This window comes from Lucilia sericata, unplaced genomic scaffold, assembly GCF_015586225.1.
Source record: "Lucilia sericata isolate MDLA Ls3-8-SP2 unplaced genomic scaffold, ASM1558622v1 Contig001479F_arrow, whole genome shotgun sequence".
Taxonomy (NCBI): domain Eukaryota; kingdom Metazoa; phylum Arthropoda; class Insecta; order Diptera; family Calliphoridae; genus Lucilia; species Lucilia sericata.
In genome coordinates this window covers 1-27,899 of record NW_023995407.1, presented here as the reverse complement: position 1 = coordinate 27,899, position 27,899 = coordinate 1, and the positions used below count along the sequence as shown (strand labels likewise).

General features: G+C 29.6%; 3 protein-coding genes across 9 annotated transcripts in view; 1 reads left to right on the top strand and 2 right to left on the bottom strand.

Annotated features, from left to right (window-relative positions):
* Positions 1-27,896, top strand: part of LOC119611547 (E3 ubiquitin-protein ligase Ubr3) — a gene marked incomplete at its 3' end in the record, with an annotated part of 69,382 nt that extends 41,486 nt beyond the window's left edge. Inside the window, exons 5-7 of the mRNA XM_037967178.1 lie at positions 24,096-26,918; positions 26,974-27,397; positions 27,464-27,896. Of these exons, the coding sequence (XP_037823106.1) occupies positions 24,096-26,918; positions 26,974-27,397; positions 27,464-27,896 (3,680 nt within the window). The remainder of the gene's footprint in view (positions 1-24,095; positions 26,919-26,973; positions 27,398-27,463) is intronic.
* On the bottom strand, positions 17-4,946 carry LOC119611550. 2 transcript variants are annotated; one of them, XM_037967185.1, is made up of 9 exons: positions 4,797-4,946; positions 4,231-4,527; positions 3,882-4,175; positions 1,733-1,868; positions 1,306-1,661; positions 1,147-1,236; positions 942-1,072; positions 504-881; positions 17-445 (listed from the first exon to the last, which is right to left on the bottom strand). In XM_037967185.1, the coding sequence occupies exons 2-9, from the start codon at positions 4,510-4,512 to the stop codon at positions 154-156; spliced, it is 1,959 nt and encodes a 652-aa protein (XP_037823113.1). In that variant the 5' UTR covers positions 4,513-4,527; positions 4,797-4,946; the 3' UTR covers positions 17-153. The 2 variants fall into 2 exon arrangements, with proteins under 2 accessions (XP_037823113.1, XP_037823114.1); XM_037967186.1 differs by having other exon boundaries at positions 4,834-4,946.
* On the bottom strand, positions 7,473-20,463 carry LOC119611548. 6 transcript variants are annotated; one of them, XM_037967179.1, is made up of 8 exons: positions 19,769-20,463; positions 19,384-19,704; positions 9,572-9,713; positions 9,157-9,512; positions 9,000-9,092; positions 8,776-8,906; positions 8,325-8,711; positions 7,473-8,253 (listed from the first exon to the last, which is right to left on the bottom strand). In XM_037967179.1, the coding sequence occupies exons 1-8, from the start codon at positions 20,045-20,047 to the stop codon at positions 7,962-7,964; spliced, it is 2,001 nt and encodes a 666-aa protein (XP_037823107.1). In that variant the 5' UTR covers positions 20,048-20,463; the 3' UTR covers positions 7,473-7,961. The 6 variants fall into 6 exon arrangements, with proteins under 6 accessions (XP_037823107.1, XP_037823111.1, XP_037823109.1 ...); XM_037967183.1 differs by lacking the exons at positions 19,384-19,704; positions 19,769-20,463 and adding exons at positions 12,181-12,845; positions 15,303-15,428; XM_037967181.1 differs by lacking the exons at positions 19,384-19,704; positions 19,769-20,463 and adding exons at positions 12,181-13,058; positions 15,303-15,410.
* Positions 27,897-27,899: the final 3 nt, after the last annotated feature.

Genomic DNA, 27,899 nt, shown 5'->3' with positions numbered 1-27,899 from the left:
TGTAAAAGCTAGGAACTGTAACGTTAATAAATTTTTATTAAAAATATTACATTTAAATGATTACTTTCTAAGTTTTTTTTTTTTGCTTAGAGATTAAAAGGTCTTTCTATAGAGTCTTTTACATAGAAAGCATTATATACAAAAAAGCTTAATTTAATTTTTACTAGCTGTATAAATATGCGGAGCAAAATCATAAGTCATAAGTTTTGGAGCTAAAAATCCACCATAACCTTGTCTACTTTTGTGATAAATACCAATACCAGCCAAAGGCACAGGAGGTTTTGATACAACATCTTGTATGTCTATAAAAGGTATATTAGTTTGAGAGACATCTTTTACCAAACTAGAAACGGAAAATTTCAAATATTGATTATTAACAGAATCTGGTTCTGATTTGCCAGCAGAACGTATGGGTATATCACGATCACGAAGAACAATTTCATTTCTAGAAATTAAACAAGTGTTTATTCACTAAATAGTTTTAGAAAATTTTACATATTTACCTCCTAAATTCACTTATATCGTTAATTTTCCAATAACTATTTTCCTGTGGACTAAGCAATTGACCCGTTTCAAAATCAAATTTACTTAATCTGGCTTGTAAATTCAAATGTGAGTGCAAAAGCTGAAAACGTACACCTGTCACCACATAATTCTCATCAAAAGTTTCTATATTATCCAAATCAATGGAACGAGCATCATAAGTTAAGGTAAAATAATCTTGATTAGGTAAAACTCCTCTTTCATAGAGTGTATAATTATCTACTCGTTTCCAGGCTAAAGTTGATTCATTTATCATACCTCTGGGCAAAAGTTGACCCTCTTGTATTTGCAAATGAAATACACGATTTGCTTTAGTAAAACGTAAACCGGTCACAACCCTATATTGAGAATTAAAATTTATTTAAATTGTTTAGTTTTGTAATAAGATTTAAACCTACTTATTGTCATTGACATTTGAAAGAGTTTCTCGTAAATTGAAATAACGATCTGTTTTGATACTGTTCTGATCATCACAAAGGCATATACAATAACTGCACTCCCAAAATACATAACGCATCCATGAATTGGCCTGAAAAACAATTGTAAATTAATATTTTGTAGAATTAACATGCCAACAGAATTATGTTTCAGAAGTTTTCTAACCTCTGCTTCACCACGTTGACAGTAATAGTTATATCCAAGAGTTACTTCATCATATTTAACATATTCATAACGACGAAGACTATCAAGGGCCTTAAAAATTAAATAATATTGATTTCCACAATTAGTTGTTGTAGAAAACCCCTAACGATTCCTACTTACCGAAGGACACGCTGTTATATACCCACTAGCATAATAACAATCATGTATTTGACCCGTGCAACGTTCTTGTTTAGCACAAAACTGATCCATATAACAACCCTCATTCTTAGTACGTCCATAAGCCGAACATGATTGCATACAATCGCGACTCGAACTCATATCAACTTCATTCTCAATGTAAGCCTGTAATAGCCGAGTCACTTGTTCGTATGTTTTACCCTCAACATATCGCTCGGGATCACAACGCCAAACAATACGATCGGCACGATCCATTACCTCATGTAAACGGCGCACAGTTTTTTCCGAACGCTTTTCATAATTTTTACGCATAATTTCAGCTTCTTGTGTGAAATTTCCTAGAATATGTTGGAAAAGTTTTTTTAGCTGAAAATTTTTGTTTTTTTTTTTTTTGTCTCTTTGCACTCACCCTTGCCGTAGGCTCTTAAGATTATCCAGGAGAATTCTAACATTATGTATGCTTTAAGTTCCGTTAGAGCAATATCCGTGTACAATGAATATATAAATTGTTGGGTAGATTGTTGATTTAAACATTTTTCCGCTTTCTTTAAAATAAAAATTGTTTAATAAAGTCTATAGTCTATAGTCTAGTCTATAGTCTAGTCTATAGTCTAGTCTATAGTCTAGTCTATAGTCTAGTCTATAGTCTAGTCTATAGTCTAGTCTATAGTCTAGTCTATAGACTAGTCTATAGTCTAGTCTATAGTCTAGTCTATAGTCTAGTCTATAGTCTAGTCTATAGTCTAGTCTATAGTCTAGTCTATAGTCTAGTCTATAGTCTAGTCTATAGTCTAGTCTATAGTCTAGTCTATAGTCTAGTCTATAGTCTAGTCTATAGTCTAGTCTATAGTCTAGTCTATAGTCTAGTCTATAGTCTAGTCTATAGTCTAGTCTATAGTCTAGTCTATAGACTAGTCTATAGTCTAGTCTATAGTCTAGTCTATAGTCTAGTCTATAGTCTAGTCTATAGTCTAGTCTATAGTCTAGTCTATAGTCTAGTCTATAGTCTAGTCTATAGTCTAGTCTATAGTCTAGTATATAGTCTAGTCTATAGTCTAGTCTATAGTCTAGTCTATAGTCTAGTCTATAGTCTAGTCTAATCTATAGTCTAGTCTATAGTCTAGTCTATAGTCTAGTCTATAGTCTAGTCTAATCTATAGTCTAGTCTATAGTCTAGTCTATAGTCTAGTCTATAGTCTAGTCTATAGTCTAGTCTATAGTCTAGTCTATAGTCTAGTCTATAATCTAGTCTATAGTCTAGTCTATAGTCTAGTCTATAATCTAGTCTATAGTCTAGTCTATAGTCTAGTCTATAGTCTAGTCTATAGTCTAGTCTATAGTCTAGTCTATAGTCTAGTCTATAGTCTAGTCTATAGTCTAGTCTATAGTCTAGTCTATAGTCTAGTCTATAGTCTAGTCTATAGTCTAGTCTATAGTCTAGTCTATAGTCTAGTCTAGTCTAGTCTATAGTCTAGTCTATAGTCTAGTCTATAGTCTATTCTATAGTCTAGTCTGTAGTCTAGTCTATAGTCTAGTCTATAGTCTAGTCTATAGTCTAGTCTATAGTCTAGTCTATAGTCTAGTCTATAGTCTAGTCTATAGTCTAGTCTATAGTCTTAGTCTATTGTCTAGTCTATAGTCTAGTCTATAGTTCTAGTCTATAGTCTAGTCTATAGTCTAGTCTATAGTCTAGTCTATAGTCTAGTCTATAGTCTAGTCTATAGTCTAGTCTATAGTCTAGTCTATAGTCTAGTCTATGGTCTAGTCTATGGTCTAGTCTACAGTCTAGTCTATAGTCTAGTCTATTGTCTAGTCTATAGTCTGGTCTATAGTCTAGTCTATAGTCTAGTCTGTAGTCTAGTCGATAGTCTAGTCTATAGTCAATTTTATAGTCTAGTCTATAGTCTAGTCTATAGTCTATTTTATAGTCTAGTCTATAGTCTAGTCTATAGTCTAGTCTATAGTCTAGTCTATAGTCTAGTCTATAGTCTAGTCTATAGTCTAGTCTATAGTCTAGTCTATAGTCTATAATCTATAGTCTATAGTCTAGTCTACAGTCTAGTCTACAGTCTAGTCTACAGTCTAGTCTAGTCTAGTCTATAGTCTAGTCATGTCTAGTCTATAGTCTAGTCTTTAGTATAGTCTAGTCTACAGTCTAGTCTATAGTCTAGTCTATAGTCTAGTCTATAGTCTAGTCTATAGTCTAGTCTATAGTCTAGTTTATAGTCTAGTCTATAGTCTAGTATATATTCTAGTCTATAATCTAGTCTATAGTCTAGTCTATAATCTAGTCTATAGTCTTGTCGATAATCTAGTCTATAGTCTAGTCTATAGCCTTTTCTTAAATCTAATATATAGTTTAGTCTATAGACTAGTTTAGTATGTAGTCTATAGTATAGCCTAGAATATAGACTAGTCTAGTATTTTGGGAATAGTATAGTCTACTGTATAGTCCTTATTCTGTTATACAGTCTAGTCTATAGTTTAATCTATATCCCAGTCTTTAGTAGAGTCTAGAGGTCTAAGAAATAATTGTATGTATTAAACAAATATGTTACCCCATAACTTGAAATCAACATATCAAAAATATTTGAACTCGGTCTATTAGCCTTATCATCTGAACCGAACATAGTCAAATGTAAACGATCCATTAAATGATAAACCGAAAAACCATTTGGCGAAGCAGTCCATTCGGCAAATGACATCAATGTCGACGGCTCGATATTATCCAAATGGACAGCATATTCTTGCATTTCCTGAAAACGTGCTGTAATAGCATTAATGGTATTGGTAATATCATTATGTTTTGCCACCAATTGTAAATTAATGAAATTATTAACTGGTTCAGAATGCTGTAAAAAATAAAAATAATCAATTCAAAATCTTAGATAAAAACTTAAAAAATACCTTATTTTCAATATAACTGATATTATTGCCAACTTCATTGAAACGTCTTAGAATCAGGGGTAAATTATTATTTGATCCTTGATTATTATTTTCGGCAAATGACCAGGCCTCTGAAACTGTTTCTTTGACATCTTTAATTATGCTAATAATGTCTTTAACCGCTGCAATTGCAGCAACAACAGTTTCCACAGCAAACGATGAGGAATTTTCAGGTGTAGATATTAATACAATTGTGAATAGTAAAAAGCCCAGACCAGCCCATCCACATTCTTGTAGTTTCATTTTGTTTATAAATTTCTAAAGTAATTAAACAAAAATTATGCGCTTCTAATGGCAAGTTTTTCTTTAGAATTCAAAAGGTTCATAAGATTATCAATATATGTACTTGTCTATTTTATACATAGTTATTTAAATATTTGAGATTATGTTCTGATTGTTTTAATTATGGCAATTTCTCAAATTTCTTTAAACTATATTTTAATTCCAAAAGTTTTTCACAGTACACATTCATTTATGATTGTTTCAAAAATAAGTTGAAAATTCAATTTTTAAAAAATTTTTCATACAAATTCTTTGTTTGCCGTTAAATTTCCCGTGTATTACTTATTTTCAACCCTTCTGATCATGGATTTATTTTGATTGTAGTATATCTGTATACATATAATAGATCTGTATTGATCGTTGTCTAGACCTCGACTGTTTTGCATAAAATGAATAAATAGTCTTTATCATTAGCTAAAATCGTATGTTAAAAATAAAATTTTTTAATCGACATATCATTAGAAATTCTGCGAAATATTTTGACATGCAGTTAGTCCCGACTGGGGTTGTAATGTCATCTCAAAAGAGATACAACTGAGATTAAACCTTTATTTTAAAGTCAACACATTTGACTTATGGATGAAATTAAACATTTTATAAATTAAAATTTCTTCGCGCTGTTATAACGTTTCAAATATGGGGGGTACGGGGGTTTTTCGATTTTATGGACACAAACAATATCTCTGACTTATTAATGCTATTTGGCGATAAAATTTGATTTAAATATAATATTTGAAAACTTCATAATAGATCCCATCCAGTTTACAAGGTCTCTTTGATAGAAATCAGTTTTTGCCTTCAGAACAAATCGCCAAGAAATGTTCAGTGGGATGTTAGTAATTCTAAAGTTTTACTATTAATTATACATACACAGAAAAAAATAATTTATAATTGGAATGAATTTTGTTATAAATACTATGAATCGAACATTAATTTTTTTTCTCAAACCATTTTCTTTCAGAATGTAAAAAGTTCATAAATAGTATTATTTAATAAAAATAATTAAAATAATTTAAGTCAAGGATTTTAGATTTTGTTAAAAAAAGAAGAATTCATACTATTTAACAAATTATTCTTAATAAGGTTCTATAAATCGACTTTCGAATAATCGAACAATCGACATTTTGTCGAAAAAAGTCGAAGTCGACTATTTTGTTCCAAAAAAGTCGATAACTCGACTATGGTCTGTGAAAAAAGTCGAAAAGTCTGAAAGTCGAAAAAAGTCGATAAGTCTAAAAAACTCGAATAAAGTCGAAAAAAGTCGTAAAAAGTCGAAAAGTCGGAAAAAGTCGAAAAGTCGGAAAAAGTCGAAAACTCGAGAATTGTAGAAACAAGTCAAAAATATTCGAAAATTCTAAAAAAGTTGAAAAAGGAGTAAAAAACTCTAATATAGTCGGAAAAACTCGAAAAAAGTCAAAAAATAGTAGAAAAAAAGTCGAAAATAGTCAAAAAGTCGAAAAAATCGAAAAGTCGGAAAAAGTCAAAAAGTCGAAAAAAGTCGAAAAATCGAAAAAAGTCGAAAAGTCAAAAAAATTCGAAAAGTCGAAAAGTCGACTATTTATAAAATACTTATAGTCTAAAAATCGACTTTTAATTAAATGAAAAAAGTGTAAAAATCTACTTTTCATAAAATGCAAAAAGTCGAGAAGTCGAAAAGTCGACTTTTAACTAAATAAAAAAAGTCGAAAAGTCGACTTTTTGTTTCAACTATAGAACCCTAATTCTTAATTATTATTAACTTTAGTCAAAGACAATGTTTATATTATTTATATTGAAACTTTTCTCTGTGTACTGAGTTATAGCATTCCTCTTCCCCCATCTTGAACTATCAGTTTAATGGGCAAAACATTATATGAATTTTATAGCTAAACATTTCATTACTATCAGGTAAATAATCTTATATATATGAGAGATTTCATATTAAGTGCAAATTTCGGTATGAAATTTCTACCGAAATTTCCATAGAAGTTTAAAAACGAATTTTCAACAGATCGGTCAAAAACTATATACTTTGAATTCGCTAATATCTGTAGTATGAATTTCAAAGTCTAACTTTTGCGACTTCGAAAAATGTTCAGTTATTAGTATAATAACCTAAAAAGGATATTTTTAGCCTTTATTGATTAAATGTCTTTTCAATTTTAATGGTATTATCAATTTTAACGTTATTATCAGTAATAACTCTTCAAAAAAATATAAAGGCCACGCCCACATAATTTGCTGGTTTTGAGAATTCTCTTTTGGTCACTGATTAAAACGTTTTTTTTAATCAGCTTAACAAAAATATCTATAATTTTTGTATTGACCACGCCCACTTTTAAAATTTCGAAAAATATACTACTATTGAATTTAAAATAACTATTATCAAAAAGTTGTAAATATCTGTATACATTAAAAAGTTTTACTCAATTAATAAAAAAATTAAAGCGAAAAGTGGGCGTAATGTTTGTTTGTGGGCATGGTTATCTTACTAATTCTATTAGATTATGATATAAATTTTAATATATTTTAAAAATACGTTGTAAAATTATTTTTTTTTCACTTAAATTCATAAATTTTCTATATACAAAGTAGGCGTGTCCTTATTATAACTACTACTACTACTACTTATTTAAAACAATTTGATCTTATAAGACTTAATTCTGTTTGTCTATTTTTAAATTATTTATTTTTATTGTAATCAAGAAGTGGGCGTGGGTATGTTATAACCGCTCCCTTTTTTGGTGAATTTAAATACTTTATACGAAGTCTAATCAATAAGAGGGTGTGGGTATGTTATAACCGCCCCCTTTTTTGGTGAATTTAAATACTTGACACGAAGTCTATACTAAAATGTTATAAATGTGTTCATTGCTAAGAAATCAAAGAATTTTAAATCTGATATTATTCCTCAGAATCCCTTAAAGTAAATATTGCACTTATTTTCAAGATTTTAATACTTTTTATTGGTATTTATTAAGATTTTTTTTTATACTCTTACTACATTACTACAGAATTACGACTTATTCGTTAAAAATACAATATTCAAAATTGTAGCAAAATCATTAAATGTATGCTTACATTGATTTCTAATATTTCCAATATATATTTTTAAAGTAATTTCTATATTTGGCATTTTGTTAATGCTTTTTTTTTTCATATGATTTAATTACTCACAATTATGCTTTTTGTTTTTATGTTTATTAAACATTATGCTTAAATTTAAAGAATATATTTTAATTTATAAAAAATATTAAATAAAATTATAATAGATTCAATTATTTTGTTCGTTCTACTAGGGCGTTAATAAAAAAAAAATGTTCAAAAAATTTTACGACAAAATAAATGAGAATAAAAGAGATACCGAGATAATATATAGTAAAGATTTATATGTATAATAAAGAATGCTTAGAGAAAACATAAAGGAAATTTTAAGTTCTACGAGGTGTATGAATATGCGGAGCAAAATCATAAGTCATAAGTTTGGGAGCCAAAAAGCCACCAAAACCAGGTCTACCCTTATGGTAGATGCCGATGCCAGCCAAAGGCACTGAGGGCTTAGAGACCACATCTTGTATGTCTATAAAGGGTACAGTGGATTGTGAAGCATCCTTGTTAAAACTAGAAGCAGAAAATTCCAAATATTGATTGTGACGTGAATCGGGCACAGATTTGGCAATGGTGCGTATGGGTACATCGGGATCTTTTAGCTCGATTTTGGCTCTAAAGTAAAACAAAAAAAAAGTTTAATTTATAAGTATTTTCAAATAATTTTGTTTTTAACAAATATTTACCTTCTATCACCACTAACATCGGTGTTATCATTAGATTTCCAAAAACTATTTTCTTTAGGATTAACCAGTTGACCAGTTTCAAAATTAAATTCACTTAATCTAGCCTCCAAATTCAAATGGGCCCCCACCACCCGAAAACGTACACCCGTCACTACAAATGTATTATCCTCCGTGTGTATATCATCCAAATCAATAGAACGAGCACCATAGGTTAATGTATAATAATCACGATTATTATGTACACCCTTCTCATTGAGAGTGTAGTTGTCGACCGGTTTCCACTCCAATGTTGACTCATTAATCATGCCTCTGGGTAAAAGTTGTCCCTCTTGTATTTGCAAATGGAATACACGATTTTTCTTAGTAAAACGTAAACCAGTAACAACTCTACATAGAAATAGAAATTCATTAATTTTTAAATTTTTAATTAAAGGTTTTTAGATCCACTTACTTGTTGTCATTGATATTCGATAAGGTCTCACGTAAATTGAAATAACGATCGGTTTTCGTGCTGTATTGATCATCACACAAACAGAAACAATAAGTACAATGCCAGAACAAATAACGCCACCATGAATCAACCTTTAAAATGTAACAAAAATAGTTTAAATTTGAACCTTATACTTTTACTACATGAAAGTCTAGATCAATGTCAATAGTGTAAACTTGACTTACCGGGGTTTTACCACGAGGACAGTTGGAGGCCTTACCCAAAGTAACACCATTTTCATATTCAATAAATTCATAACGACGTACACTGTCACGAGCCTAGGAATATAAAAATATATATATTAAAATTTCTTTCTTAAAACTTCCCCTTATCTCTACACACCGATGGACATATTGTCATATCCGAATCAACATAACGACAATTGTGTATATGACCCGAACAACGTTCCTGACGGGCACAGAATTTATCCTTAAAACAACCCTCATTCTTGGTACGTTCATAATCATCACAGGTCTTCCAACATTCACGATTATAATTCATATCCACTTCATTTTCAATATAACCCTGTATCAAACGTGTTACTTCCTCATAATTTATACCCTTAATATATATTTCGGGATCACAACGCCAGACAATACGTTCAGCTCTTTGCATAACTTCACGTAACAGGCGCACAGTTTTTTCAGTACGTTTTTCATAATCATTACGCATAAGTTCAGCTTCTTGTGTGAAATTTCCTACAAAATAATAAAAATTTAATTTATCAAATTTCTATTTCCTTCTATATACTACTTACCCTTGCCATACACTCTCAGCATCATCCATGAGAATTCCATCATTGTATAACCTTTAAGTTCCGTTAATGCAATATCCGTATATAATGAGTAGATAAATTGTTGTGTTGATTGTTGATTTAAACATCTTTCTTCTTTAGAAGCCTAAAAAAATAGTATTATTAAAAATTAACAAAACAGCTTATGAATTTGTTTTAAGAATTTTGTTATAATATAAACAATTTCTTTGTTTTTTTAATAGTTATTTTTTATATATAATAATTTTTATTATATAGTATAGTTTTCGTTGCTATGTTTTTTTAACAATCGATTATTTTTGTTATTGTTATGGAGAAAAAAAATTGTCATGTAAAAATTCACAGATGTTTTTTTTCTAAACAATTAATTACGGTTTTCCAATTAGATTTCGTCATTTGTTTGAAACTATATTGTAAGGTATTTTATTATTTAAAAAAATTTACCACTTTGTGACAGTATTTTAAACAAATTTTAAAATTTTTTTAAGAGAAATATAATTTTGTAAAATTTTATGTAATTATAAAAATATATTTACGTTTAAGGGTTAATAGGGATTTTTTTCGATGTCATCTTAAATACGGATCTATATTATATTATTTTCCTAAGTTTCATTTAAAATAGTTGAAAACCATATAATATTTCATTATGGTTCAAGAAAATTTCTTAAAATTCCATAGCTTAAGTTTAACCTTCCCAGTTTATGGGTTAACATTATACGATTTTACTTAAACTTTAGATATATGTTTTCTATTATCTTGAATTTGATATTCATGTATGTTTTATATAAAATGTATAACAGTAAGGAATTAAGTTTAGTTTTAAAAAATTTTAACAAAAAATTATTATCTCCGAAATCCTCAAAATTAAAATCGCCAGTACCGCTAATCTGTGAAAGATTTTCTTTATTATTTTATTGCTTTCTTTATTGTCCATAAGTTACAAGGAAATTTTTTTTAAATTTTAAAATTTGCCTAATAAAATTGTTAAAAATTTGAATCCGGATTTTTGAAACTGCCATCTGAAGGGTTTGCCATTTATGACTATACCCCAAAAACGATTTACGCTATCGAATGAAGATAAAAACTCACATTTTAGTTAATACCAATATATTTAATTTAATGACAAGGTTTTAGTAAAATATTTCACAAAATTTTTGAAATTTTTTTAAATACTTCTCATTTAAGTGTTTTGTGACACTAAATGATCGGACGAATTTGAAAATTTTTAACCGATTTTTGTGTTTTATATCTCATTGGAACGATAATTACTTACATATTCCAATTATTGCCTGTTTAAGTTCAAGAAGATCAATTTAGTGCCCACATTTTTGTTAAAATCATTCTCCCCTTCAGAGCCGTGGTGCCACCAGTTAATGTGGTCCTATCGCTCTAAAGTTTTCCAGAAGGCACTTCTCTAACTAAGTACTAGGTCTAGAGGCAAAGACGGCCAATATTCGCAACTTCTGTAATATCAAAGAATTTTATATTTGGGACAAAAGTATGTAGTCAGAAAGACTAAAAGATGAAAATGCGGAAAATTGGTTATTTCCTTATTCAGAATCATGTCCTTATAATCCAAGTTATAACTTTCGTAAAAGTAATTTCTTGCTAATTCCTTCTTAAGCTTTTGATCTACATACATATATTAAGCTTTTGATCTTCGCTATACAATCACCCCTATTCTACATTTCGATAACGTTTCGATTACTTATTCCAACAAAAAATCGAATCGTAAGAAAAAGAAGAAGCAATTCCATTTTATTTCAATGCTTTACGATTGAATGTATTCTGCATTACGAACGTAACGACATTATTTTAAGTTGTCATTTTAGTGACGAAGCTTCGAATCGAAATGCAGAATACCAAAGTTGCCAAGTGGAGAAAATTTCTATTCGAATTGAAATGCAGAATAGGAGTGAATATCTTCCATGAGGTCCGCATTAAGAATAAACAAAATATTTTGAAATTTTTGAATTTTGTTTAAATGACTAAAATTTTCTGAAATGTTATATTTCGAAATTATATCAATAAATAAACAATCAAACCCTAAAACCAAACAAATGATCATAAAATGAATATAAAATCTAAAAATATTGCAAAAGTTAAAAAAATATTTGTACCTATAAGTGGGTGGGTTATATGTTGATCTAGTAAACAATTTTGAAAAGTATAAGAAGTTAGATTTAAGTAGAATTTCATATTTTTGTCAAACAAACTTTTAAACAAAAAAATCTCAATTACTGAAATTGACAGATCAAACTAAAGCTTTTACATACAATAAAACAACATATATGAAAAGCATGCGGATATAGTTTCCAAAATTTTGAACCTAAATCGTTGTGTCAGTTAAAAAGAAATTTTAGCTTTTGTCCCCTTTTAAAGTTCTTTTGAACTCTATTATTTAGTTAAAATTAATAAATCATTATTTGTTTATTCAAATAAACTAGGGTTGCAAAATAATATTTTTTAAATTATATATTTACACGCTATATATAATTTCTCCCTACTATATATATCTCACGCTTTTAATCATATAAAATTGATTTTTTTTTCTTTTTTTGTTACAAAATTATTTCAAAATAATTTCAACTAACCATCATGGCACGATAATACATTGTTTGTTTCACCATTATCAATTCCGTATCCTGAAATATACGACCCATTGAAAAGGTCTTATCGTTGCGCAAAATATTATCCATGAGATCATCCAATTCCTGAGAACGTGAGAATTCAACATTGTTTTCTTGCGAATTAAGAACACGCTTAAATGCACCAAATAATGTTTCAATTTGCTGTAGATCACGTTCCAATATACTCCATTCATAATGATTTAATAATTCATATTTACCCATGGGCCATGTAGAATTCATATGTTCATTTATGAATTTTCTATGTGTATCGGCTATTTTACGCATTTGTTGTTCGGTATTGCGATTATTTTGGGAACGTTGTAAATGTTGCCACAAAGATTGTTCCAAACTAAGGTATTCATCGCGTATGGCATCGATTTCAATGGCTGGCATGGACCTTCCCATTATATAGGATGTGGAGGCAAAGGTTTCCGCATTACAACATATTAACACTGTTAGTAGTGTTGTTAATATTAATATTTTTCTATTTAACGTGGCCATTTTTGTCAGTTCAACGGTTTTTTTTGTTTTGTGTCTTTTTTTTAAACGTTTTTCATACGTGTTTGTTTATTTAATTTATTATTATTAATTTAAAATTGCTTCTTTTTTCCTCTTTTGCTGTTTCTTTTCTGTTAATAGAGAATTATAAAAAATTTTTTTGGGGTTTGTTTTCTTTGATTTGGTTTTTTTTTAAATTTATTTCTTCATATGCAAAAGTTAAAGAATGCCATTAGGAAATATGTTTTTTGATAATTCTTAAAACGTAAATATTTGTTTAATATGTATACATATTTATTTGAAAGTTCCAAGTAATAAATTCTTTCTCAATTCTTTTATACAGTCTTTAAGTAAACAAAACAAATATAAATTTTAGAAGAATTTAACAAATCTTTTAAAGAATCTACGCTTTCTTGCTTAAGTTTGCTTATCAAAAATGTATAAATAGTACTGAATATCATTCCAAAAATTCTTACGCCAATTTAAACAGTATTAGTTATAGCTCTCGCTAGTTTTAGTTAAAACTTTTCTTAAAGAAATCTCTCGCTAGTAGCAATTAAAGTTTTCCTTTGAGAAATCCTCTCGCTAGTTCTAGTAAAAGCTTTTGTGTTGGAAAAAGTCTCGCTAGTAGAAAAATCCTTATAAATCTATAACTTAAGCTGTCTCTAGCTTCAGCTTACATCTGAAGAATCCCTAATTTAGTTAAAATATCTCTGAGAAATCTTTCAATAGCGTGTAATTAAGCTTCACTGAAAGAAGTATCTTTGTAATAGTTGAAGCTTTTTCTATACGAACTTTTTCATAAATATATCACTGTCTCTAACTTAAGAATCTCTCGCAAGTTTATTAAAAGCTTTTCTTTGTGGAATTTGTCATTAGCTGGTGATTGAACTCTGCTAAAAGAAGACTGACGCTGGATAATAGTTAAAGCTTTTTATTTTAAAAGTTATTTCGCCAAGCTTAATCTCTCGCTTGTTCCAACAGAAGTATTCTATAAGAAGCTAGTTGCAGCTTTCTTCAAAGAAATCTTTCCCTGGATATACTTAAAGCTTTTGCAGGACACATATGTATGTCACATTATCTACTATAAGAAATATCTCACTAGATCAGGCTTAAGCTTGCTAACACTCTTGCTTACTGTAACAAACCCTTTTTTATAAGAAACTTATATATTTCTAGTTTAAGCTTTCTGAAAACAAATCTTTCACTTTCTATAGTTAAAGAAGAAAAGAAAAATATAAAAATATAAAGAATGTCTCGCTAGATCTAGCTTAAACTTTTGCTAGCTATAACAACAGTTTTTCTTATTCTAGTTTAAGCTTTCTGTAATAAAATCTATCACTGGCTATAGTAAAAGCTTTCTTAATTAAAGCTTTTATATAAGCAATATATCTAGTTCTAGTTAAAACTTTACTAAAAATCTCGTGCAAGTTGTGCGAAATATCTTTGTATTTCTTACTAAATCTTTCCTAAAACCAAGCTCTCGTTAATACTTCCTTAAGATGTGCTCTCTTGTTCCAAATAAAGCTTTTCTATTATAAATATCTCGTCAATTCTAGCTTCTTCCAACTAAAGTTTTTATATATGAAATCTTCCTTGATCTAGTTTAAGCTTTTCAGAAAATCGCTTAAAAATTCTAGCTAAAGGACTCTTTATATTTTAGCTAAAGCTTTACTTAAACTAAACTGTCGCTAGTTCTCCCCAAAGATGGTCTCTTTTGTCCGAAATAAAGCTTTTATATCTTCTGTTAAAAGTTCGGCTGAAATTAAATCTATTGCAATTCCTTAATTTGAACTCTTCTTCTTGGATATTTTTATATAAAATAATCGCTTTAAAAGAATAAACATAAAATTTTGAAATTCAAATTTTCTTCAAATAATTGAAATTCCTTGAAATCTTCCATTTCAAAATTAAACCCCTAAATAAACAACTAACCAACACCTAAACCGAAACAAAAATTAATGTAAAATAAATATAAAAAGTGCAAATATTGCAACAGCTAAATAAATAAACATTCGTACATTCATATAAACAATTTAGCAAAATAAGCAAATTTTATGCAGATCCATTTGTTGTTGTGTGTCTACTGTTAAAAAACGCGAAATAAAAACTCAAATCAAAATTGTTTTATAATTTTTTTTTATGACTTCCTCAACTAGAATGAAAGAAAATATTTAAAAATACTACAGCCAAACAATTCAAACAACTATGGAAATAAACCACCAACACCAACCACTTGCTTTTATGTATTCCCATACATTTCAATGAAAAGCCTGTGAAATGTGAAAATTTTATTAGTTTTTTGTTTAAACAAAATCTTTCTAGTTTCTATTGAAAGTGTATTTGTTGGTGACCTTTAACTGCGAACAAAGATTTTAATTTTAAATTTAGATTTGTTTTGTTAATTATTTATAAGTTCAATTAGTTTTTTTTTAATTTTCTTTAATTATTCTCTGTTTTTTAATTTCATTGTTTTTCACTTGTTTTAATTTGAAAGATTCTTTAAAGGCAATTAAATTAGTTAATTTCGTTTTATTAAATTATTTTTTTATATTATTTCTTTGATTTTTTTTTGTATTCTTTTTTACTTTTTTGCGATTTAGTTTATTTGTTGTATTTCTTTTTATTCTTTAAATATTTAGTTTTCGTATGGATTTCATCAACCGTTCACAACGCGTTCCAAATTTACAATAAGAATGTATCTCAGCAAAAAAACTCAATTCAATCATAAACTATTCTATATGTACAATTTGTGTTGGTTCAATGAGTGCATAGGGTTGCCATTGTTAAAATAAATAAATAATTTTCTATACTAATTAAACAAAAAAAAATTAGTAAAACTCACATAACAGCTAAAATTTTGAAATGAAAAATAATTCATTAAAATTTGTTTCCCTTTAATTTAATTTAAATTCAATTGTTTATTTTTGTTTAATTTTTATCAATGGCAACTCTTTTGTATCTGTATCTCTATTTCTTTTTTTGTTCTCACTCTCTCTCTTTATATTTTAATTCTCACTTTAACTCCCACTTTTTTGTATCTGTTCTCATTTGTTGCGTTTTATCGTGATACTCTTTGCAAATCCGTATGCATTGCATTTTGTTTTTGTTTTCATTTTTCAATGCTGGGAAGAGTTTTTCCCCTACTTGTATACTTTTTTCATTCTTTGTTTTTAATTAGTATGTTTTTGTTTACATTTTTCTATTGTTCCTTTGTTTGCTTCTGTTCTTCTCTTTATTGTTTATGGCAATTTTTATATTTATACTTTTTTCCGTTCTCCTTTTAAATGTAGAAGAAATTGTTTAATTTCAACAAGTACGAATTTTTTTTACCAAAAAAGTACCAACATCTAGAAATTAAGTACTATTTCTTAAAAATCTTATAAATTCCTGTTGAATATTAAACATTGTGGGTCAAAATGTTTCCCTATGGAAACTAGTTTATAAACCAAAAAAGTACCTTTTGAAGAGTTTAAATACAATTTGTAAGTCCATTTTTAAGCGGTACTAACTGATTAAACGTACCATGTTTCTGACATCCCATCACTATTCTTAATAATGGTTTCTTGTAGAGACTGGTACCTGAGTTTTAATACATAAATGGTTTGATTGTTTAGACTGGATTAGTAATTTTCAAGTCAAAATCATTGGTTATTAGTGGTTTAATTAACATTTATACAAATAACTAAACATTCCAAAAACAAAATTAACAAATAAATTTAAGTAAAATTTTAGATATTTTAAAGAAACAACTTCATTGTTGAATAAGAGTTTCTTTTGTAACTGATACAATGTACTTGCAATTGACGTCACAATGTAATTGTTTTGACATACAACTCTTCTCAGTTTACAATGAGAAAGAATATTTGTTTGCTTTACTTTATTTTGACATTATATTTTTCTGTCTCTCTCTTTGTTCAAGCTGCCTTGAAGCAAATGTTGTTTATGCTGTCAATATTACAACAAAACATCTGTATTGCAAATGCACTTTTATTGTAGATTCTTCTTCAGCCACCCGCTAAGTAGTCTGACAAAAAAAGAAAAGAAAAACAGACAATCAGGCAGCCAGCCAAAGAGTACTTGTTTAGTATTGGGGTGTTATGACGAAAAAGTGGAAAGTGTTTGCTGGCGATAAAATGACATTGTTTTAGATATATTATGATAAATGGGTCACTGACACTTGTAAAATAAGAATTTTTTTTTATAAATCCGTTTAAAATTATCATTAAGCTAAAGGTGTCATACTTTTTCACTCAAATTCCGTGATGATTCATTTTATATCTAAATAATTTTAAAATTTTATTTAATTTTTATATAAAAAAAACTAGTTTTTTTCTATTTAATTTTATTATTAAATTTATTAACATTTAAGTGGTCTGCCGTTTTACTAGTCAGCAAATACTTTTAACTCTGGTCTTTGTTCTCTTTAATAAAATTTCATAAATTCTCTTGTTTCTGTAAACTATAAAGATACAAAAAAGAGAGTGCGAGAGACAATTACATACTTTCCAAATTGTAGTTGTTATTATTTCTTAGTAAAATGTTTATTTTCTTCTTCTGTTTTTTAATATTATTTAAATTAAGCCCAAAGTTTTGATGATTCATGGCTTTTGCCCGAAAAAAAAAACAAACTTTCTTTGTTATGCATTGTTTATGGAAATATGCTCTGTTTTCTGCTTTTTTTCTCACCATCATCTGCAAATGTTGGGGTCAATTTGATGATTTTGTTTTAAAATTTCAAATTATGCCAGTTATTTTAAATTTAATATTTTTTATTGTTTTCTTTGTGTCTGGACTGGAAAAACATTCTTTTTTTTTTGATTCGGATAAAAGTATATATTTTTTGTATAAGGAACTGTAGCAAATTTTTTGCTTTTATTTAGATAAGAAATATTATTAACAAAAATGTTAATTTTTATATAAGAATATTTACAGCATTTCATTTTTATTAATTTTATGTTGATAAGAGATTTTTTATTTTCAAAATTTAAAAACTTGGTATTTCCCTTTTATAATTAATTAAACTAGAACTTGGAACTAAACTAGAACTGAACTAAAACTGAACTAGAACCTAGTATATATTTTTTATATAAAAAACTGTGGCAATTTTTTTTTTTTGCTTTTATTTAGATAAGAAATATTATTAACAAAAATGTTAATTTTTATATAAGAATAATTATATTTAGAACTGAACTAGAATTGAACTAGAACTAAACTAAACTAGAACTGAACTAGAACTGAACTAGAACTGAACTAGAACTGAACTTGAACTGAACTTGAACTGAACTTGAACTGAACTTGAACTGAACTAGAAATGAACTAGAACTGAACTAGAACTGAAATAGAACTCAACTAGAACTAAACATGATCTGAACCTGAACTGTTTTAGAACACAACTAGAACTGAACTAAAATTGAACTGAAACTGTACTAGAACTGATAAGAGATCTTTAATTTTTTTTTATATTTCTTTTTCAAAATATAAAACTTGGTATTCCCCTTTATAATTAAAATACATTTGAACTTGGAATAAACCAGAACTGAAACTGAATCAGAAATTAACCAGAACTCAGGCAAAACTGACCTAAAACTGAAGGAGAACTGTACTATAACTGAACTAGAAATAAATAAGATGTGAACTAGAACTGAACCTGAACTGTACTAGAACAGAATCGGAAATGAACCTGAACTGTACTAGATGTGACTAGATCTAGACTAAACTAGAACTGAACTAGATTTGAACTAGAACTGAAGAAGAACTGAAGTAGAACTGAACTTGAACTGAACTAGAAATGAACTAGAACTGAACCAGAACTGAAATAGAACTCAACTAGAACTAAACATGAACTGAACCTGAACTGTTTTAGAACAGAACTAGAATTGAAATAAAACAGAACTAGAACCGAATTAGAATTAAACTAGAACTTAACTGTAACTGAAATTGAACTGAACTAAAACTAGAGTAGAATTGAACTATAACTGAATCTGATCTGTATTAGAACTGAACTAAAACTAAAGTAAAAAGAACAACACTAAAGGTATGTCCACACCTATCAAATATTTGACAAAAAAGACGTTACCACTATTTTTTATAAATTTATTTTTGATTCTACATAATTTTTGTAATTGCAAATAATGACGAAACAAATAATAAAGACGTTCTAAACTGATATCGTCAAAGATATATAATGTTTGTGCAAATTAATATATATTTGAAGGAGATAAAAATGTCTATATTTTAAGGGTCACGTCATTTTCTTCAAATATTTGATAGGTGTGAACTTAGCTTAAGAAAATTTGTCATGATTTATAAGTACTTTTTAGCAAAATAATACTAATAAAATGTTTTGTGAAATTCTAACCATCAAATTATAAGGAAGACATAATAATAATTATTTAAATTGCGATAACAAACAAATATTTGACGTGTGTCAATCCAAAATTCATTCAGTACAATCAGTGCACATTTCTTAATAGATTGTGCAGTCTTGCTAAAATGTATTGTAATAACATTTGAATTCAAATGAAAAGTAAATATCGTATATAATTATTTTGGAATTATATTTCCTGTGTGTTTGTTATTTCCAAAATTTCTAATCTACAGAGATTTTACCTGTGATCCACCTAAAAAAGAATTCATAATTTCCATTCATTTCAATGCATATTTTACCTCATAACTTAACGCTAACATTTCAAGCATATTAGAGCCTGATTTGTTAGCCTTATCATCCGAACCGAACATAGTCAAATGTAAACGATCCATTAAATGATGGACCGAATAAGCATTAGGCGAAACAGTCCATTCGGCAAATGTCAACAAGGTCGACGATTCTAATTTATCCTGATGCAATTCATATTGTTGCATTTGTTGGAAACGTGAGGTTATACGATTCATAGTATCGGTAATATCGTTGCGTTTAGCTAACAATTGTAAATTTCCTTCTATGAAATTATTAACCGATTGTTGAGCCCAAGCCACCTGTTCGGCATGCTGTAAAATTAACCAAAAACATTATATTTACTTCAGAGTGTGCCACTTCCATTGTATAACTTGCCTGTTCCTCGGTTTGTTGGATTTGTTTACTAACTTCCTTGAGGCGAGATAAAACTTTACGTTGTTTTTCACGCATTAAGGGGAAGTTTATTTTTGAGCCTAACGGTGAAGTCTGTACAATATCCCAGGCTTTTAAAACAGCCGTTGTGACTTCTTTGACAACATGAAACACATCTAGGGCATCTTCTATTAAAGCTGAGGAGGTATTTGGTGCAGTAAATAGTATAAATGTGAACAGCATAAAGCTCAGACATGATGACACAGCACCTTGCAGTTTCATTTTGTAAATTTGTTATAAAAAATAGATTTTTTTCGACACGCTTAAAAGATAAACACTAACACAAAGAACACTTTTTGTTAAAAACTTCAAACTAGTTTTGTTTTTCAGCAATTTTAATTATATATCTTTTTGTTGAGATTTTTTTCATTTCATTTCAATTTTATTATATCTTATATTACATATACTGTAGTATATTTTTTCACTGACTAGTTATGTAGTTAGATTTAACCAAAAAATCTTATTTATTTATGTATTTATTTATTATGTTCTTTTTTATATGTATGTATTTTTTTTATAATATTTATTATAATAAACACATGTATATTGTTTGTTTGTTTGTATAACTCTCTATTTAAACCCGTCAGTTGTGTGACTTGTTTCTGAACGTCACCTCAACTCGAGTGTTAAAAATCGTTTGACTTATTGTCTTTAACGGTTTATACTTCATAGCAGTGATATTACTTTTATTTTCTTGTTTGCATATTTTTTCTCTCCACCTCGTATCTTTTTGTTAAGATTCTCTTTATAACATTTTTTTCTCTCTGAATTTTGAACTCTTGCTGTCACATTTTTCTCCCTCTCTTCAATTACATTTGATTAATGTTTTTTAGGTGTCTACTTTCAATTAATTTCGTTGTATCTTTTTCCATTTTATTTTTATTTATTTTATATTCAATTTATTTCGTTATTGCTGTCTCTACATTTTATATTCTCAGATTTCATTGTTTATATGTATTTATTTTAATGCATATGCTTGCATTTAGTTTCCCGGTTTTGTTGGAAATCAACATTTTGTAATGCATTCCTTGTCAGAGTTGCCAGTTTTTTTAAGTTGATTCCTAATTTTACAGTAACTAATCGCGTAACAATTCCTATCCGCTATGTATTCTTAAATTTTAATATCTGAGTTCTGAAGTTCTCCATAAGGTGTCTAGTAGGGTAAATGTACCAATGGTCGACAGTTTAACTTTTTTCTCTTTTTCAAACTATTCCCCTAAAGAGTCGGAAAATGTTATTACGATGATTTTTAGTTATTTCAATTATGTGTTTAGTTAAGTTTTAGATCTATTTAACTTTTTTGAAAAACAAATAACTAGTTTTTAGTAATTTGTAAATTTTGTTAAAAACTCCACATTTTCCAATAGTCGGCACCAGTGTTCCTAAGTTCGACAAAAAATGTCCCTATAGTCGGCAGTAAATTTTTTGTTTGAAAAAAGCATATTTATTTATAAAAAAAATTGATATATACACAATTTTCCAAAGAAAATATTTAATTAAATTTTTTCTATAGAAATAACTGTAATAATATCGTTTTTTCTGTAGAAAAATATATTATAAACATAATTATAATTGTAATAAGTATTTTTTACATTTTTTTCTATAGAAAAAGAGTTATACATGCAATTTTCTATACAATATTATATTTTTTGTTAGAGAAAAAAGTAATTTTTTATAGGGAAAAGTGTTATATGTACTGTTTTTTAAAGAAAATCTTTTATAAAAATATGCAATTTCCTATAGGAAAAAAATTAAACATAAGTTTCGTAGAGGATATTATAATAAGAACACTTTTCAAAATTGTCATACTAGGAATTTTCTATAGAAAAAAAAATGATATACTCATAATTTTTTTGTAAAAAAACAGTTAAGAAGCAATTTTTGTTAGAAAAAATTTCAATATGCAAAATTTTTAATAGAAAATACTGTTATACACATATTTTTTGTATAGAAAATTATATTCTGTAGTAGAAAATTGTAATCCTCTGCAGAAAAAGCTATTACACACAATTTTTCATAGAGAAAACTGATATACACATAATTTTTTGTATCAAAAATTGTTATACATAAAATTTTCTATAGAAAAAAATTGTATACAAATAATTTTCTATAGAAACAAAAGTTGTACAATCAATTTTCTATAGAGGAAATTGTAATATACATAAATTTTTATAGAGAAGTGTTATACATAAATTTTTTTACAAAAATAACTGTTATACGTATAATTTTTGAAGAGAAAATTGTTATATAGAAATTTTTCATAGTAATATACCCAATTTTCTATAGAGAAATAATAAATTTTAGAGTGCCGACTATAGAATACGTATGATCGAACTTAATACCCAGTAGTCGGCACCCCTATGCCGACAATAAGAATTCATAAAAAATTGTGTTCCTAATGGCGGCAGCGATTAAAATTACAAAAAAAATATATTTTTTAACTAACTTTTTCACTTTAAATTGAATATTTCAACTGTTTTCTTTCATTTAAATCAATTTTTGTCAAATAAATCATTTAATTTCATATAAATATTCAATTGTTTAAGGTGGCACTAAAACTAAATTTTTTTTTAAGAAAACTGACAGTACTACAAATGCTGCAAAGCTGTCACTAAATAACGTCAAATATAGAGGAAATTAGTAATTCTACTTAAATTTACTCATTTCATAAAGCAAAAAGACCATATTTTCTATGAAATATAGATCAAACCTTAATAAATTTGTACAGCTTTTCTTATTTATTTACATTTTTATGTAAAAGATGCCGACTACTGCCGACATTAGGTGCATTTACCCTATACCGTGTTATCTCTGTTAGTCCTTCTTAATTTGTCGAAATATCTTAACTTAATGACAATTCGGATTCATTGCAGTTTAATCCTTTAGAAAAGTATACTTTAGTCTCTAAAAATTTGTTAATCTGCATTGCCATCCCATTAAAACTTAATCATTTCACACATATTTATACTAAAATCCTTTTAACCAATACTACTTACCTGATAATACCTTTCCAGTACATTTAAACCACTCATATATGGATTTTTTCCATCCACCAATGTCAAATGCAAAAGATTTAATATATTGCTCACCGAATTTGAATTGGGACTAACAAACCATTTAGTCATTTCTAAAATTGTAACAATCTCCAAATCATATTGATATTTCTGAAAATTTAACATTTGACGGTACATGGAATCGATACGATGTCGCACGAATTCTATTTTATGAAATAATATCATTGCCTGGTTGTTGCTGATAACAGAATTGATAGTAGAATCATGAAAAGCTGAGATGTAATGCGAATGCTATAATTGAACAATTAAAAACATATAAAGATGTTATATCAGTTTTGTTTTAAAATATAAAATATTTATAGGAGTGTGTTCTTGAAACTTGTTTTTAATATTGCTCTTTGTGCGTTATTTATAGGTCTTTTTGTTACAAATTTATTTAACCTAATAATTTTTTTAATTTGGTCAATAATTTGGTTTTGATCTGACTAATCTAGTCATATAGTTTATTATACATATATAGTGGGCTATAAGGTGGTCATCTATAGTATATGTATTTCAAATATATATATATATTCGAAATTTTATATTTATATTATAATCTAATTTATAGTTTATAGTATAATTTACAGTTCGGACTATAGTCCAGTCTATAGTCTACTTTAGCCTAGTCTGTAGTCTTCACAATAATCTTGTATATTGTGTGGTCTATAGTTAAATCTATAGTCAATCGTATAGCGTATTATAATCCCTATTTTATCCTACTTTACAAATGTTTATTTTGTCTATAAATTCTCACTTATGCTTACTTTTTCAACCGATCTCTCCAACTCTTTTTCCAGCATATTAATTCTTGCAATAACTTTTCGTTCTTTACTTTTGAAAATCGGTAAATTCACACCCGATTTCGAAATTTCATGTAGAAATTCCGAACCAAAAAGATATTTTTCCATATTTGCAGTCAATTCAATCACTCCCATCAGATCTTCAATAAATGCTTCTGATTTGTTTATTAAATTTATTAAAATTAAGAAAAATACAAAAAATATTTTACTATATTTCTTTAAATCCATAATTTTTGTGTATTTCTTCTGAGCAGTTGCAATAAAATACTAAAGGCAAACTTATTTTCAATTCATTAATGATAAGAATAATATTATACATTATTTTATGCTTTCTTTATTACATACTTATTTTTTTAAATGTTCAATAATTTAAATTTATTATTAACCCTACTATTTTTCTCTTCCTATTTACAGAGTTTTTTCTATGAAATTTTAGCTGGCATTTGGGTGCGTAATGGTCTTCAAATAAAAGGACAAGCCATGACCTATATACAGGCAAACTTTTGCAATTCTATGGCTGATATGGATTTATTCTTTCTACAGATTTGTGCCACAAATTTACCACAATATTTCTTTTTACAAAATACCATCGAACTATTTGGTGTATCACAATGGCTGGAAACGGCTCCACTCAAACAACCACAGAAAATGGAACAAACTTCAATGCTTGAAGGTTTCTTAACATTCCTAGCCACCTTGGTAACGAGTCGTACAAATTTGGGTAATGACGAGGCTACACAGTGTATCATTGAAATAAGTGCTCTACTGGCCACTGAGAATAAGACCCATTCCCAGTTATTAGAGCTAATGCCCGAACGATCGGGAAATGTTCATACTAAGAATTTTGAAACATTCTTAAAGAAATTGTCGGTGTATAAGGCCCCATCATCGGGATCAGAAAATTTAGAACAAGGTTTGTTTACACCCATCGATGAGGTGTGGGAGGAATATTATGATCCCTTACATGTTCTCTTAAGAGCTGTTCACCGGCGAGATTTTCAATCATCACTGGATCGTTTTACCAACTATGTAAAGTCTAAGAATAAAATGCCGGCTAGCGGTAACTTATGGCCACCTTTTAGATTACCCCGACCAGTAGGGCCAGCATTCAGTGATCCTTGTCGTATATTAAGTTCCCGAGTCTTCCATTCAACCATATTGTCGATATTATATCGTGCTGTACATTCGCGTGATGTATCAGAACATTTATTGGCCTTAGCGATATTCCTATTGGAAATTGCCATCGAAACGAGTGAGGATACCAAATCAACGGGCAATGATAATGCTGCAGTAGTAGAATGTGAAGATCAACACAAGCCCTGCTATCGTTTTGGCATGCGTCGAGATCCTCCCAAGCTCTTCAAATGTTATCCCACAGATAATCTTAGTTGTAATTTAAGACATGTAGTGACTAAGATTTCTTTAAAATCTCAAGAACCTACAGTCACACCAGCCCACTATAGATCGAATCCTTTCTATCCAGATGTAGATTATGATATAGACGATAATACTGCTTCAGCAATGGAAATATCTCCAGCTTGGCTAGAGAATATGGGTCGTAATTTAAGTGTTGTACATAGTACATCGGCTCCAAATGCAACCACCACATCAACCGCTATAGTGCCTATGCGTTTACAAAACATGGAAGTAGCTCTGCCAGCCGATCTGTCAGTGGTGCCTGAGACTGGTCTAGTTATAAGACAAGATAGTCAAGATGATGATTCAATACGTGATGTATCTAACGCTATAGAAAGTGCTGAAGCTAATTCTTCACCCATGGAATTCCGTTTTTCTTTGCAACCCATAACCATGGCAGCTGATACAGGCATGGAGGTGGTTTTACGTGAAGGACAAAATCCCGGCCCATCAACTAATACTGCCAACCAACAGACTAGAAATCAGCAAGCAGCACAAAATCAAAGACCCACACAATCTGAAATGTTCCCTCCTACCACACCCAATTCCATAGGTAGCTTAATACCCTTCCCCCGCGTACAACCCGTTGCAGTACCAAGTACAAACATGGATGTTGTACCCTCAAATCCTACGCTCGGTGTTAGTGCCTTAGGAGCTCGCCGAGCATTTGATGCTAGCAATCGTAAACGTTCGGTAGACAATGCCATCGATGGTCTCAGTAAAGATGAAGTGATTATAGAGGAAAGTATATTGTCATTACTACTCAAATTACACTCACAATTGAGTGGAACTTTAGATAGTTTTTCTTGCACCGATGCCGACGAAGAGGAAGAGGCAAAAGGTGATTCTACGGCATCGTCTTCCTCAGCCATGGATGTAGACTGTGAAGGATCCTCGGAACCTTCTACTTCTTCAGCTGCTGCTGCAGCTGCCTCTAGTCAAACCAAGAAACGTAATATTAAGGTGTCCGATTCACGCATTGGAGATGGTCCCTACTTCATAGGAAATCTTTTACGCAAGATAGCGAAACATGATGAGACATGTGCTCAAAACATCGACGAGATAAGACGTAAACTCTGGCCGAATCAACGTGAAAAACAGGCGGAAGCAAAGGCTAGAGAAGCTAAAGAAAAGGAGGAGCGTCGCAAGAGAGCCCGTGAGAGACAAATGAAAATGATGCAAGATTTCGCCAACAAACAAAAAGAATTCATGCAAACTGCTGCTGCCAATAATATGGATGCCGGCATGGAGGAGGAAGAAGACCTCTATGAAGAACAGCCCCGCGAAAAAGAATATGACTGCATTATTTGCAATTGCACCACCCCCAGCACAGAATCAAATCCCATTGGTCTCGTAGTGCTAGTAGAATCAAGTGGCATTGTCGGTCATCGACGTAGAATAACGGAACGACTACCACTTCCACTGTCGCCCGAAGATGAAGAAAGACTCAAGCATAGTACGCGTTTAGCCACGGAATTCAATAGACGCACCGAAATTTTAAGTTTAAAATTTGGCGAAGAATCCTGGTATCTATCCAATAATATGGCCTATGAAAATGGTGTTCATGTGCAATCGTGTGGTCATCATTTACATTTAAGTTGCTTAGACGCTTACCTAAAGACTTTATACGCCAGCCAAAGGCAGCACTTGCACGAAAGAGGAGAATTTTATTGTCCCGTTTGTAGGCAACTTTCGAATTCGGTTTTGCCTCTAAGTCCGCAATTAGATCGTCCAACACCGGTTGTACGTTCCGGTGTACAACCATTCGAGCAGTTGGTGTCGGAATTAACGAACCTGATAAAGGAGAACGAAAGACCACCGGTAAGTTTTTAATAAGTAAATACAATTTTTTATTAACTGTAATGTATTCGTTTAGACCTCAACCAAACTATCCGAAGCAATGGGTCGTGCAATGGAAGACATGACAAATATAACAAATCGCAAAATGAAGCGAGTACCGCCAACGTTCCGCAGTCTATTCATATTTGTTACCTCAATAGCTCGCACTAATTTAGAGTCTGAAATTATACAACGTGGTGGCTCATTATGTACAACAAATCCCACACGTTATAAGCCAAAAAGAGACTGTATTGTACCATTACTTCATGTTCTCTCCGTACATGTACGAGTGTTGGTCGAATGGCCCTTATGGAGTTCATGGGCATCGTTGGCCGGTATGCCGGTAACAGAAAGTGCACCAGTGCCGTCACATTGTCGTGAAGTCATACCCGGTCTACTAGCAGATCCGATAGCCTTATTGCTAAAATTTATACTATTAGCACCATTACATTTAGATCAGGGTAAGACAAACTGTGTTTTTTTTTAGATTTTTTTAGACAATAAAATAATTTATTGATTTTTTTCAGAATACTTTACTTGTATGGTTAAGGTTATGTACAATTTACTATATTATCAAATTGTTGTACAACTGTGTGTCACCCTTACCGATCTCGAATGTGATTATATTTTGGCTAATTTTAATACCTCGCCATCGGCTGAATCGAATACACTCTCTAGCAGACGTAATTCTATGCGTTCACCTAACATGTCGTATTTGGGACGTGCTATGGCCTTAGTTTTGAAAAACACCAATCGTCTGTCACATCTTAGACGTGATAGTATACCTTCCACTTCCGCAGCCGCTTCTGCTGCTCTGGGCGTTAATAGCGAGGACGGCGTGCTAGCTGGTGTAGAAGTCAATCTTAAGTCAATGGAAACACAATTGCAAACACTCTGTCTACCATTCTTACGTATAGCGGCCCTATTACGTCAACATTTATACAGACACGATATGCCGGAAAT